Source organism: Polyodon spathula, chromosome 4 (assembly GCF_017654505.1).
Source record: "Polyodon spathula isolate WHYD16114869_AA chromosome 4, ASM1765450v1, whole genome shotgun sequence".
NCBI classification, from domain to species: Eukaryota; Metazoa; Chordata; class Actinopteri; order Acipenseriformes; family Polyodontidae; genus Polyodon; species Polyodon spathula.
In genome coordinates this window covers 52257997-52273771 of record NC_054537.1, presented here as the reverse complement: position 1 = coordinate 52273771, position 15775 = coordinate 52257997, and the positions used below count along the sequence as shown (strand labels likewise).

Here is a 15775-nt window from a genome sequence, read left to right as displayed (position 1 = left end):
TAATCTTTATCCCTAAAGAGGGCCACTTTAAGAGTTTCATCTCTAATAAAGAACTGTAATGTTACATACATGGGCCGAGAAAACATTTCTAATAAAGAAGCTAGTGTTATAGTCCATATGATAAATCTCTGTAATAAGTATATTTAACCTTATATTGTTGTTTTTAGGCAACATTCTAAATAATAGTTGGCATTACCAGGGGTATATTGCTGTAAAAATGTAATACATTAAAAAGTTGATTGCATGAAATATGGAATTTATCAATATAGGCTTAAGAAAAAGGAACATTTTGACCATGAACTAGAAAAAATCTCAACCTGTTAATTGTTCATTTGTGTTTTAATATGTAACATATTCTACCAGTATGGCAGTTGTTGTGGACTGGCTGCCAATTGAAGTTGCCAACCAGATGCAACTGGATCAGATAAGGTCAGAGGGTCACCCCCTAAGACCATTTATCTTAGAGGTGTTCAGAATAGAGGGCTATTCGACTATTTTCTTTTAATTGAATCATTGCAAGTTATAATAAGGAGTGATTAGGCTCAGGACTGAACTAAATGTACTATTCTCTGTTTATTTATGAAAAGCTAGCGTATACAAATATTGGTACAAACTGGTAATGCAAAACAAAGTTAATAACAGCAGAATGTGTAAGTGAAAAAGAGTGGAAACCCAGATCTTCTAATGTGGAGCAATCAGCTATAGATACCATAGTAAACACTATAACACCTGGTAATATATGGAGTGCACATACATTTTTTCTTCCCCTGACCCATTCATTGAGTAAAATAAAAAAAAGGTCCCAGTCATTCTGCATTGTTAGATCTTACCAACTAGATATTTGGGTCGGATACCACTGCACTTGTGAGATCACTTGCCTATTCAATAAGAATGTAAGGGGAATAAAATAGAATCTATTCATCTGGTCTTTACTTTTGTTACCCACTGTACAAAAACAGCATAACCTCATTGCACATGTGTAACCAGCCATTACTGGAGCATTCCACATAAAAATGGATGTTACTGTTTAATTACACAATAATGTTGTAATGAAGTTTATAAAATATTACCTATTTAGGATGTCTGCTATAAAACAGCTTGGCAGTGTCATAACATCCTAATGCTGATCTATAAAAAACGTTTGGAGCTAATCATATTGTAACAACATAACACCTGGAATATAGTTTAATGGTTATGTTAGGCTCTCAACCCGAAATATGCCTCCGATCTAGATGGGGGCGTATTTTGGGTTGGGTGCTAACCATTATATTTAATTATTGTATTTTTTCCTGTTTCTAGGGGAAATCTTTAAAAGAAGCATATGGTGAAGTTGCATACTCTGCCTCCTTTCTCCAGTGGTTTTCTGAAAAAGCTAGGCGAGTCTATGGCGATGTTGTCCCACTTACTGCAAAGGACCAAAGGATTCTGTTACCAGCCTCCTCATTTCCACCTAATATAGTTATTTCAAAATTCCAGTCAATAATATTCAAAATATTTATTTCGTTCCAGGAAAATAGCAGCAATGTCAAAGAGTATCTAGCTGCAGAACGAAGGCTCCCATGGGGTAGCTCACACAGGGTAGTGCTGTGTGCGCAACTCTTAATTTATGTAGTACTTCACTGTCCCTCAACACCCCTACCACGTGACCATAATACCCCACAAACCTTAGGTTTAGGGTTAGGTTGTTGCTGTGAAATAAACTTTGTTATCACCCTTACATGTGCTCAGGTAGCATATAATGATTACGAGTTGCGCACGCAGCACTACCCTGTGAGAGCTACACTGTAGGAGTCTTCGATCTGCAGTAGTACCCCTCTCACAATTTCCACAATTCATTAAGTATGTAAGCCGAGTAAAACATTCCTTCTTTGAGGGCATTTAGTTTCCGGGCTTATGTTTCCATGGACACTGCGAATGGACAAATCAGTTTCAAGCTTACATGAAGGCCAAACTGTACAATCATATAGAGTCAGTAATGACATTTAACTTTTTTTTTTTAAAAACAACCTATGTTTTTCTATGTAAGATCGTCTTTACTCAAAGTATACAAAATACAGTAAGTATTTTATAGCATTGTAAAATGTCTTATGCATTGACGTCAATGATCGATCAGAAACCTAGCATGTACAATTAATTCAGGAAACACTATTCACATTGCGCTAATTATTTTGCTGATTCAGTCTTTATTAAACAAAAAATATCACTATATGAGCTACAAGATGTACCAGACAGATCTTTTGCTGCATAATCAGTTGCTGTAATACTGTGGTCATGTATTATTATTGACAGTTTACAAACAAAATGCAAATAAAAAGTACACCCACACACAACACACACAAACACGCACGTACAACTACGCATAAGCACATATTGTGATTACTATGTTTAAATAGGCACGGTTCGTTATTTTTAGAAGACTGTCTAAATTTCCTTTTTAAGAAGTTCAAGTCAAGTGGAAATGTATGTTCAAATGTATGTACAGTACAAATCTCTTCCTCCTCTTCTGTTGCTGTCTTCCCAAAACACAGCCATGTTTTCTTTGTACATTAGGCAAGAGCAACAGTGGAGGAGGGAGGGTAGTTTTGCACAAAATCTAATGCTTAGTATAAAGTACTTTTTTTTTTTTTTTTTTTTTTTAAACCCAGGAAAGGTAACTGAAGCTTGGGTGTAGACAGGCTGGTGTGGCACTGTCTACTGCGCATCAAAAAAAAAAATGAAGCGCTCTTATGTCCGGGCCCTTTAGGGTGCTAAAAGGCATGGTGCAAACATAGATACACAGTATATAAGTGTAGAGATTAATGAATGGGTTAACTCTGCATTGGCTTTCACTTTGAAACATTTTACTCCTGCACACTGACCAGCTGTATAGTTGGCTTATCGATCTGAGTGCCTCTCGTGGCAACACGTTATAGAAAAATTGAGCTGGTGGTGGTGTTTGACGAAGTTTCTTTTTTTCCCTGCTTCTGCCCACCTGAACCCAGCTGTTCTGACCTTCTATCTCCCCGGTGGCTTTCAGTCTGTTAGGGGTGATGCAGACTTCCATGAATTGTGGGTGTGCCAGTTCCTCAAGATCCTGTTGCTGTCTCACTTCTTCTAACTCCATTTCTAGCATACTTACTAGTTTATGCAAATCCTGGATCGCGCCACTTTATGCACACTTGGTTTAGCTCCGCTGGGTTTTCTCGGATTTCCCACATCAAGCAGGTGTCACAGATTACTGGCTTGAAGACCATGTTGAGGGTTTTTTTTTTTAAGTTTAGTTTCTTCTGCAGCTGTCAGCCTGCTTTCAAACTGCTTCTAAACTGCTCTGTACTTTTCCACGCCTGTACTCCTCCCACTCGTTGTCGCTGAGAAGACTGCCTCGTTTATAGCTGGGTTGCTCTGCTGTGCTGTTGGCTCCTCCCCTCGCCCGTGTCTCAGAACGACGCTGAATTTGAATCAGCTGCTCCGAGTTTCAGCTTGTTTGTTATCAGAAAAACACACGCGGCTGTTTGACTTTGAGCTGCTACTGTGTTTCCCCAATGTCCTCTGTTTTCTGATTAAAGCAATTCAAGATGCAATTTCTCCTTACTGCTTCTAAACTGCTCTGTACTTTTCCACGCCTGTACTTCTCCCACTCGCTGTCTCTGTCGCATAGTAATTTGCCCACGTGGAAAATACGGCTTGTTATGTAATAGTTCGCTACTCATTTTAATTACTAGAACAACTTGAACGACAGTCAATCTAAACATAAACTGATTAAAGGACTTGTATTATTCGGGTTCCATGGTGCTGTAATGTTGAGACTCATTCACGAGGCAACAAATACAAGGAATGAATGATTAACGAAAGGCATATGAAAACTGGCTTACCAATGTGAGATATTTAGATATTTTTCTGAATAATAATGAAATATGTTAATCATGTAAACACTTTTGTTTATCTTTGCAAAAGTGAGAGATGTGTTTGACTCCCTCAACCAATGATTTGGAGCAAATCAAGATTTGTCTGATAATTTTGAAGCTGTAGATATGTCATGTTAATGCAAAATAGCAACACTTGGATATTAAAATGAGCCTGCCTTAAACAGAGTACAATAGTGATGGGTGAATCAGTGTGAACTGTAGCAATCACAATTGGTTACAACTACTGTCTCTCATTCCTGCAACACATTGATCTGTATAACGCTATACCAGCAGTTTGGAGTATTTTCCTTTATCCTGTGATATAACTGACACACATTCACACACCACACTGCAGTTCTTTGGCAGGAGGTCTTGTTAAGTGCTGATGTTCAGCGCTGTTTAATACAATGTCACTTTTGTATTAGATGGAGAAGCAGATAGCAGATGCTTTGTCTCATGGTGCTAAAAGGAAGGAAGCGTCTCAAAGGGTCTTTTATGGAGCCAACTCTCCTCTCCAATGTTACTACAAACATGCTGTGCACTCCTGAGGAGACGTTTGGACGCCTGGGGCCAGTTCTCAAGTGAGAAATGACACTCCTGTTTGACGATATTATCTATTGTCATGCCTAATAACTGGGGCTGCACACTAGCTATTGTTTCTGAAAATATAAAAACTTTATTGGGGACTGTGGCAGGGCAAAAGCCCTGCACGTGTAAATAATGTATTGTTTATATGTATAGTTTAAATAAAATTTTGAACACCAGTGTGTACTAGATATGGCAGGTTTTTGCAGTTGTAAATAAAGTTGAAAAGTTTTTAATTTAAGTTTGGCATGGATGGGGTGATGTGTGGAATGTGGCTGAAGCTAATTGACTAATTGATGATCAATCAATCACATGGTATAAAAGAGGAGCTTGAAAGCCAGTTCTGTTGGTCTAGTTTCAGCAAGTGTGCAGCTTCACTGCTTTGTAGAGAGCCAGGTTGAGTGAGTTGTGTAGGGATTAATTTATGGGCTTTTGATCCCAATTTATTTTAGTGTGTCACAGAGTAGGTTCCGGAGCGGGACCTCCCTTTTAGTGGGAGCAGTGCTAAGCCAGTGTTTGGCAAACTTCTGTTTTTAGCTATTTCCTCATTGTACATTTTTTGCATTTTTTGAGTTGTTATTTTGATTACACTGTGTCTGTGTATGTCCTCCTGCACTAGCGCTATCATTGCTGGTTCCCTAGTGGCGGTGACCTGTTTCTGTTTATTTGAATAAAACCTGGACGCCTGAGTGGCGTTGTCAACTGCATCCCTCTGTTGCAGGCAGAAAAATACAATACCTCCCAAAATCTACTTTAGATCATTTTTTGGGAAACTTTGGATTAGGGACTAGGGGGTGGGTGGTATAAAATGTCCATGGTATGATCCGTCAAATCAATATTATGGTAACTTTATTATCACAGTATAAATTCTGCCAGTTATCTTACTACAAGTGTAGAAATACTGTAAATTACTCTGAAAACGAAATAACAAACATTGCACAAAAATATCATTTTAGGAATCACACTAATGTTTTTGTTATAGACAATCAGAATTTTAAGACTTTAAATAAACACCCTAAAGTTGTCCAATATATTTTACACTGCTGTAGTTGGTAAGATCAATATTAAGATCAATCACTTGTTCAAAACAATGTGATGCTGCAAGTACAAAACAAACTAAACAAAACCAGAACAAAAGTACTTTGTTTAGTTGATTTTAAACATTAGGAAATGATCGGTCATATTGCTTAAAACACAAACATTTACTAATACAGACTGTTATTTAAGAGCAGAGTTATTTATTTTTTGGCACAGGGCCCAAATAAGTATCGTAAAACTATTAAAAAGACATCTTTTATTGGACTTATGTCTACACATCAAATGGCACTGCACAGGTAAGCTTCCAATGTTCTAAAAAGTCAATATTCCACATCTAAAGTTTGTACAAAAACAGATTTATGCACATAACTGAAAAGCTTATTGTGTTTCTGAGTTTCCTCCAAAACAATGATCAGAATACAGAAATAATTTCACAATAATTAAAATAAGTAAAGCTACAAATAAGACAATAAACATTGTGTTACTGTATCTTTTATCAGGCAGCATTATGATTTCATTATAATGATGCTGCACTGATAGTGAAAATAGCCTTAATAAAAGTTATGCTGCTAAACCTGTGTAGCTTTACCTAACTTTTCTTCTGCTTTTTCCATTTTTTTCTTGACGTGCTTGGCAAACTGTATTACTTTTATGTTTTAGCTACGATAATCCACCTGCAAAACTATTTTATTTTTTATTGAAGCTAAGGGAGAAAAACTTGAGACTTGTTTTGCACAGGATGTTGAATAAAGTTGTTCAAATTTAAAACAACCTTTTCCTTCACTTTTCTCATAGGATCACAAACACAATATTAACCTCTGTATACATAATATTAACGGTCTTACACTGTAATTATGATATTTGCGGTGCAGCATAAGAGGAACAGTGTCAATTCCATAATGTGCTTAAACTCGCCCCGAGTAGTGACACCCTATTTAAAAAATAGTATTATCCATCTAGAAACCACTTACACACCTATTGGTTTGGCCATCAAATAACAGAATTAGGATTCATATGGGGACTTCACTCTTTTCTGCATCTCAGTTAAAAACGTAATTTTTTCTAACCAGTTTTGCAGTCATGTGAAGCAATGCCAATGTGCAGTGTTTTCATAGTTAACACTCCAAAGTGTACGTGTTTTACATCTACAGATTTAACACAGGAAGAAGCACTTGCAATAGCTAATTCTGCCTCAGTAGGTGTGTGTAAAAGCTCCTGATTTTGCTGTCAGATTTAACAGCTGAGGGCCTTTTCACTGTGGAAACAATAAAAAAATAAAAAAATTAAAAAAATTAAATTGGATAATTGATAGGGGTTTAACGATTCATCACAATGTATTTTGATACTATCTTTACACAATGCATCATATTGTAATAAAGGTATATTCGTTTGTATTGTAATACAAGACCAGATTCAGAACATAGATCATTGCAGTTCACCAGATGGTTTCTGAATGAAAAAATAAGTTTGTATGAATACATATACTCCCTATTTCATTTAATTTGTCCTTTTACTAAATAGTCCATCATTACATTTTGATCTTATATTGTGTAGCATACATACATTACCTGCTTATTGCAATGCGTATCGTGGCACTAGTTCATTGTTACATGCCTAATAATTGATTCCCAATTTAGCCTGGCCACTGGTGGAGAGGCTAGTCATCTGTACCCTATCCACGAAAGCGACTTGGTTTAGAGAAGTGTGTAAAAAGAGATTAACTGCAGTCCCGGCCCTTGTGTGCTTCATAGTTCCTGGTCACTCTGGCTAAGAGAGGAAAAGTAAAACAAAGTTGTGCATAAATCATTCAGCCCGTGTTTGTTTGTTTTCTGTTTTGTTTTTTTTTGCCAGGTTTTGCCGGTGTGAATGAAGGGTTGCTGTCAGCTGCTGAAGCTCCTTTTGGTGGTGTGAAGCAATCTGACATTGGGAGAGAGGGGTCTAAGTACAGAATCAAAGAATATTTAGAAGTCAAATACATGTGCTTTGGAGAGCTGTCAACCTGTACATATAGCATTAACACCCCCCCTCTCTGATCACCGCTGTCCCTTTATGTAAAAAGAGAATACTGTAAGTAATTTGAACGTGTAAAGTTTACCAAAGGAGTCATGGACTTGGGTATGGAATTTATTTACTGTTTTATTTTTTTTTTGTTAATTTCATATACATTCTCATACAGCATACTCTTCTTATGATTTCAAACTTTCTAACACAAAATTAAATAAAGGCTGTTCAATGATGACCCTGTACAACATGGATTGCAATTCCAACTACAAGCATGAAACTATTTTAAATAGCTGTATAAAAGTGATACCACTGCATACACAACTCAGCTACTTAAACCCCTCCCCACCTAGTGTCATAATGGATTAGGTATTTATTTTACCAACCAATGAAACAGACCACCTATTTAAATAGCAGAATAAACTCTTGCTAACCCAAACCTCAAACTGAAATGCATACTGATCAATTAAAATATTATTGCAAACATCAACCCAACACAAGCATGTACAGTATAGTGTAGGTCAGCATTTCAAGGTTAAATGGCTAACAGCATGTTAAAGTTACAAATAACACTTACACTTACATGGTCCCCCAAAGGTCTATTGCTGATTTTTGATCAAATATAAATTGGGAGATTCTAAAAACAAACTAGAGAAGGCATTTTACTGGTACAGATTGCGATTAGTACTTTGAACAAGTGTCCAGTCCCAAGTGGTTTAGATTAGCGAGCGTCTACTGCAATATAATAATGTGCAATGCATGCATCATTGACAGGTATTTTACTGATGCAGTTGTTTCAGAGGAAAACAAGAAAACAGTTTTCTGCAGAGAAATATAACCATGGCTTACAAATGTACAGTGCTCCAAAGACATCATGTATTTAGTCACAAAAATGCAGCACTTCAATAACCTATGCATCAACTGCCGAGTCATGGAGTTAAAGAATTATGAATGATAAAGCAATTTCACCTTTAGCTGCTATAGAGCAATGGGAAGTACATTCATAGGACGGGTCCATTCCTGTTTATGCTTGTGAAGAGAATGCTTCTACAACCAAGTCCTTTTCATATAACATCAAATGTTGTAAACATCAAACGTTTACAGAAATTTGAAACTATAAACCACATCTACTGATGAGTTCCAACTCAGGCTACTCGAAGGGAAGTCATTGTCGAAGTTGCTGTGGTGCCTTTTTTAAAGAAAATTCTGCCTTTGCTTGCCTGAGTGGAACCAATTTACAATCATTAGATCCACCACTTGATAATAAACATCTCAATGAACTGATCTTTGAAATATGGTAAGCAAGGTGTCCATGGTTGACAAAATAATAAAATTGTATCTACATTCCCATTTATGTGCTGTGTAATAAAAGTGGTCTGTTCATTTAAATGCTTGGCTTGAAATGGCAGTTTGCTATTTAAGGGAAGGCATTTCAATCAAGACATACAACTCTTTTTTGTTATGATTCTGAAAATCCTTTTAGAACTAATCCAGTGACTAATTAACCAAACTGCTGGGAAAAACAAAACAAAATAACATGTAAAATACATTTCTCTTCATTCATTTTTGTAACATGGTGTTACATCTATCTTTGGGACGGTAACTGAAGGCATCTCCATTTTTGACAGGGCTATTCACACCGTTCTTGGGGTTTCCTTTGCTGGTCTTCTCCCGGGTGAAGATGGTGTCCTGCTCACTTTCAAACTCAGACTCCGACATCATCAGGCTACAGTTGTGCTCTGTGCTTCTGTGCTTTATACCTGACAACAGCACAATCAGAACATCAATTGGTTGCCATTTACATTAGGGGTGTATAATGATTTTCTAATTTTTTTTTTATGAAACTATTTAATTCGCTGTTGCGCAATTCTAGTCCTTGAGGTCCAGAACCCTTCCTGGTCGTTTTTCTACCAGTACTAAATTAGTTTGTTGATCCAATTAAACCTCCTTCCAGGTCTTAGTCAGTTATTTTTGAATGATAGCTATTAAACCTCGAGGACTGGATTTGTGCACTCATAAGTGAAAGGTTTGTGAATAGTGCCCACAATATAACATAACATTGAACACACTGACTGGGCAGTCAATTGTATTGCCATGATCAAAATGTTGTATAAATGCATTATATTTCAGATTTTGTAACAGTATCAGAGAAACTACAAGAACTCTTGTATTGAGAGGCAGCACAGTCTGTTTATTATATCTGAAAATGACTGGCCAATAAAAACCACCAACATTCAAAACCAGCACAAAAAACAAAATGGTTTAACTCGCCATATTTAGGCCTCGGTTCCATTCTTTCCTGTTCATCGATGTTGTCAAGAATTGTGTATTTGTTTTTCTTCTTTACTTTCGTTCGCCTCTTCCTTGAAATACAACACCACCAGAACATTAGATAATAATAATTAAAAAATATATATTTATATTATAAAGTCACTTGTCCACTTTTTATTGCTGCACTAAAAAACATTCATCGCCTAACTATAACAGTTGACAGGTGGAGGCACCTGATAGTAGGACTACCACCGTGGCTGTTAGACTAGCTTACTGGCTGATATAAAATGGCATAAACTGCTTGATGCAGCCTACAATACAGACTGCACTATCCATTGCTTTAAAATTGCTTCATATATTTCTTGCTTTACCATTTTACATCTAACAACTAAATATTCTAGACTGTGTATATATATATATATATATATATATATATATATATATATATATATATATATATATATATATATATATATATATATATATATCAGCTCATTTGCATGACATTGCCTGCAAAAAAAAAAAAAAAAAAAAAAAGAAACTTGTGATGTGCCTTTGTAACAGTTACTGTAATACTTTACTAATAACCCTAATCTCCAATGAGTCTCCAATGAATCTAGTAGACAACATCACAAGAAGTGGGGAAAAAAGGAGGTTAATGTTTTATACTAAAAATAAACACTACAATTTGGGAATTATCACTTTTTATTCCAATTAATAGTTTCTATGCTTCAAAATGTCCAAATACACATTAAACATGTAAAATATATTGATCAACTTTTTGCTATAAAACAAAATTCATAGCATGCATTTTCTTACAATTTTATAAAATGAGTTGTGTGTGATGAAGTGTAAGTAGGGTACCTTTTGCAGCAGCAGATGTAGATCCAGCTAATTGCTATTATGAGTACGAGTACAAAAAAAGTAGCAACGACAACGTACAGCACACTCCATTCTAAAGATCAGGAAACAGGAAAGGACATTTAAAATATGATTCATTTAAACATTAAGAAATATGTTAATGAATACACTGGCAATCAAAGCATTTATTCTTAAGTACAGCATGAATAGTTGTTTTGGGATTGAATAATTGCTGGTATTTGCTCCGAATACTGAAGCTATCATTGCTTGTATATCATTTATTTCAAGTCATCTTAGAGTAACTAAGAGGCTTACATTGCAGACACAGAACTGAAGTGACCCCTGTCAATGTCAATACATCAAACCCTCATGTCTGTGGTATCTTCTCACAGCAAGAACCTGTTAATTCCTATTAAAACAAATCTGTGCCTGGGGGGTGCTGTTGAGCACGCCAGCCCAGTAGTCATGCTGTGAGGAGCTCCTGCACATCCACTCATTTAACTAGCCTAAACTGCCATTTTTATTTCTTTGTAAATTGAAAATTTGCTTTAATATTGCTTCCGAAAATACATCGCTGTGTTCAAGCCATAAAGTAAACGACTGCAATAGACAGACTCTTCACAACTCGAATCAAACTCGACTTAAAATGCTGAAGTCGGAGACAAAACCTCTGTATAACTGTAACTGCAGAAGAGGCTGAGGCACAATCTTTATCTCAGAGTTAATTCTCAAAGTTCTTGGAAAAGTCCCTCCTGTGGCCCATGATCGTAAAGGCCCTTACACACCAGACTCGACGCGATTTTTACTGGGGCAACACGACAAATTTGCAGTGAAAACACAGTGCACACCAGAAGCGATCACTGAAACGACGCGACAGCTAGAAATTTGCCAGTTCTGTCAGAAAGTATGATTACTAACAAATGCAATAGAAAATGGCTTATTATTATGATAGGTCAGGGAAATTAGGTGCTGCAAGTATGATCTTTACCTCCATTTTCAGTGAAAGTTTGTGATGGGGTGCACCCCTTGTGTGTATTCTATTATTTATTTATTTTATTTATTTATGTAGGTATTCATTTGTTATTATTATTATTATTAGTAGTAGTAGTATATAAATATATTGTGTTTATATGCTGACGGATGAAGGGCGTCTGACATGATTATTTATTATTTAAGATGGCGGCAAAAAGCAGTGCGTTTGTGTTTTGTTTATTTATTTAAAAACCTTGTGCAGAAGGTGACCATCTCCTGAGTTAATTCATTGATTAATTGTTGCTAATTGGGAGATGGTCATCTGTATAAAAGGGCACTCTGGCCAAAGTGAAACAAACACTAACAATACTAAACAAGTATATTTTAGATATAGCAATTGTTTATCCATTAATTTAGACTCACATCTCGCCTCTGACACTCTTCTCCTGGAGCGAAACAGGGCTTGATTTCAAACCTTCCAAACATTGGACTTGTCTTCACTATTTGCATTGCTTGACTAAAACTCTTACATTTGTATTTGTTTTCTTTTTTGCTATGGTTACTATTATTCTTGAGACATAGGGCTGTGCTTATTTACCTGATCAGGTAGAATATTAATGCTTTAAAAAAAAAAAAAACTAAAAATAATCACACACACACACACACACACACACACACACACACACACACACACACACACACACACACACACACACACACACACACACACACACACACACACACACACACACACACACACACACACACACACACACACACACACACACACACACACACACACACACACACACACACACACACACACACACACACACACCTCTGGAAAAAATTATCAGTTTTTCTACAAGGTTGTCCTGGAAGAAAACTTGCTTCCTTCTGCTCTGACAACATTCCCCAACTCTGAGGATTGTTTTTTCCAGCAGAACAATGCTCCATGCCACATAGCCAGGTCAATCAAGGTGTGGATGGAGGACCACCAGATCAAGACCCTGTCATGGCCAGCCCAATCTCCAGACCTGAACCCCATTGAAAACCTCTGGAATGTGATCAAGAGGAAGATGGATGGTCACAATCCATCAAACAAAGCCAAGCTGCTTGAATTTTTGCGCCAGGAGTGGCATAAAGTCACCCAACATCAATGTGAAAGACTGGTGGAGAGCATGCCAAGACGCATGAAAGCTGTGCTTGAAAATCAGGGTTATTCCACCAAATATTGATTTTGGAACTCTTCCTAAGTTAAAACATTAGTATTGTGTTGTTTAAAAATTAATATGAACTTATTTTCTTTGCATTATTCGAGGTCTGACAACACCGCATCTTTTTTGTTATTTTGACCAGTTGTCATTTTCTGCAAATAAATGCTCTAAATGACAAAATTTTTATTTGGAATTTGGGAGAAATGTTGTCAGTAGTTTATAGAATAAAACCAAAATGTTAATTTTACCCAAAAACATACCTATAAATAGTAAAACCAGAGAAACTGATAATTTTGCAGTGGTCTCTTAATTTTTTCCAGAGCTGTATATATATATATATTTATATAAATCCACTTCAGTCAGCGTAGATGTAGGGGAGACCGGTTAATGAAGGATTGTGCATGTGTGCCATTCAGAGGGTAAATGGGCAAGACAAAAGATTTAAGTGCCTTCGAACGGGGTACGGTAGTAGGTGCCAGGCGCACCGGTTTGAGTGTGCCAAGTCTGCTGGGTTTTTCACGCTCAACAGTTTCCCGTGTGTATCAAGGATAGTCCACCACCCAAAGGACATCCAGCCAACGGCAGGCCAGTGGTCGAAAAAGGCTCATTGATGAATGAGGCCAAAGGAGACTGACACGAATTGTGCAGAGCAACAGACGGGCTACAGTTAGTCAACTGACAGTCCGGTACAACATTGGTGCCGAAATACCCATAAAAGAATGCACAACTCCACAGGATATCTGAACATCATTGCCAATCAGGTGCATCCCTCCATGGCAGCAGTGTATCCATCTGATAATGGATTTTTTCAGCAGGATAATGCCCCATGCCACAAGGCTAGGACTGTCCAGGAATGGTTCCACGAACATGACAGTGAATTCTGCTTACTGCAGTGGCCTGCCCAGTCACCAGATCTCAATCCAATTGAGCATCTGTGGGATGAGATGGCCCAGCGAATTAAGGCTGTTCTGAGGGCAAAAGAGTGTGCAAGGTGTTTCTAATATTTTGTACACTCAGTGTATTTGTGTCTTTATATATATATGTGTTTATGCATTTTTGTGTGTGCATGTATGTATCAATGTATATAATAATAATAATAATAATAATAATAATAATAATAATAATAATCCTTATTTTTACATAGTGCCTTTTATAGTGGATCATCATCACAAAGCGCTTTACAAGATACGAGACTAGGGTGTGTGAACTAAGCAATAGCTGCAGAGTCACTTACAACAACGTCTCACTCGAAAGACGGTGCACAAGAAGGTTAAGTGACTTGCTCAGGGTCATACAATGAGTCATTGGCTGACCTGTTTCTTTAACCACTGGCTTCAGTCACATAGTTTGGAATGGCAGAACTGCGTGGGGATTACAACTGATGGTGCTGCGGCGATGACGGGTAGGAGTTTAAAGCTAGTGCAAGATCGTACCCCTGAAGCTGTGTGGCATCACTGTTATCTACACCATGAAGCACTGGCCTGTAGGAAAATGTCTGACAAACTCCTTGATGTTTTAAATACAGCAGTTAAGGTTGTGAACTATATTGAGACCAGTGCTTTAAACGCATGTTGCTTCAATGCTTTGTACTGTGAATTAGAATTTGATCATGAACAGCTATTAATGCACACTGAAATACATTGGCTTTCCAGTGGGAAGATGCTGCAGCGTCTATTTGAGCTTTGAGAAGAAATGCGTGTCTTCCTCACTGAAAAAAGCACCCCTTTGCTGATATGAATTGGCTTCTTTTGCTGGCATACCTTGCAGGTTGCAGGAAAAGGTGGTAATATTTTTTGAGCATTCAAAATAAAGCTGCAGGGATGTGTAATGTAAATAGTGAAGCTCTGACACAACGTACTGCCTTGGGATTGTAAAAACAGTACGTATGTTATAACCAAGGTATGCAATAACCAGATATGTGCACACACTTGCCAAATCAGCACAAAAATCTAAACCTAGTACAGTACAAATTGCTTAATGTACATATAGAATATATGTAGTATAAAGGTTTACTACAGAAGAAACAATACAAAACAATGTAACGTGTAACTAGTACTACACATTACTATACAGTATGTAACAGTCTGTATTTGGATAAAGATGGTCAGCTAAATGAATTATAAAAAATAACTAAAAACATGTAATTAATGTAATGAATAATACTGCACTGTAATTAGTAAAATAAACAAATTAATAAAAAAAAAACAATACAGTACAGTAATAATAAATTATAGAAATAATAAAACTGAGAATAAAAATAATAAACAAGTCAATAAACATTACCATACAAACAGTCAGTTCAGGTAGAGTACAGTAATCATTGCCTGTACACTATTTTAAGAAGTCTTTTAGGCTCTGGCTACATCAGTGTTTTAGAACCGAGTTAAGAGTTCAAAGCCTGTTTAAAAGTGCTTAAAGCGATCTGCATCCACACTAAACACAGTTCATTACTGAGTTCAACAACTGAGTTTGAAACCTACTCAGAGGTAGTCTCGAACTCGGTTATCGCCATAACTGGGCTAGATAAACTAGTTTAACTGTAATCTGGATGTGACCCGTGTTCGAGACTGGTTACACAGTATCCTCTGATATTCCCTAGTGCTTTGCGGTAGTACGTTGCCTTAATCCCCCTGGTTACATGAGACGAGAATAAAGAAAAGACAAGCCCGAATTAAAATACAGGAGGATTTATTCTTGTCATATTCCATTGGTACAGTCAGATATGCTAATGTACAGTAGTACACAAAACGTAAAATGTGTTCAAAACACTTTTTAAATGATTTTAGATCCCATCACATATTAGCAAGTTAATGGTCTTTATTTCGAATTAATTAAATTAAAGAATGTCTTATCCGCCCCAGATTTTCCTGTTGTGCAAATGCCCATCTAACTTATTTACTATGGCATGGGCATTTTTTCCCCCCATACAAATTATTCCCCTTTTAA

General features: G+C 36.8%; 1 protein-coding gene across 1 annotated transcript in view; it reads right to left on the bottom strand.

Moving 5' to 3' along the window:
• Nucleotides 1–3566: 3566 nt before the first annotated feature.
• Nucleotides 3567–15775, bottom strand: part of kiaa0319 (KIAA0319 ortholog) — a 92401-nt gene continuing 80192 nt past the window's right edge. Inside the window, exons 19-21 of the mRNA XM_041248073.1 lie at nt 10644–10734; nt 9780–9871; nt 3567–9268 (exon numbers count right to left, since the gene is read on the bottom strand). Of these exons, the coding sequence (XP_041104007.1) occupies nt 9069–9268; nt 9780–9871; nt 10644–10734 (383 nt within the window). The 3' untranslated portion in view covers nt 3567–9068. The remainder of the gene's footprint in view (nt 9269–9779; nt 9872–10643; nt 10735–15775) is intronic.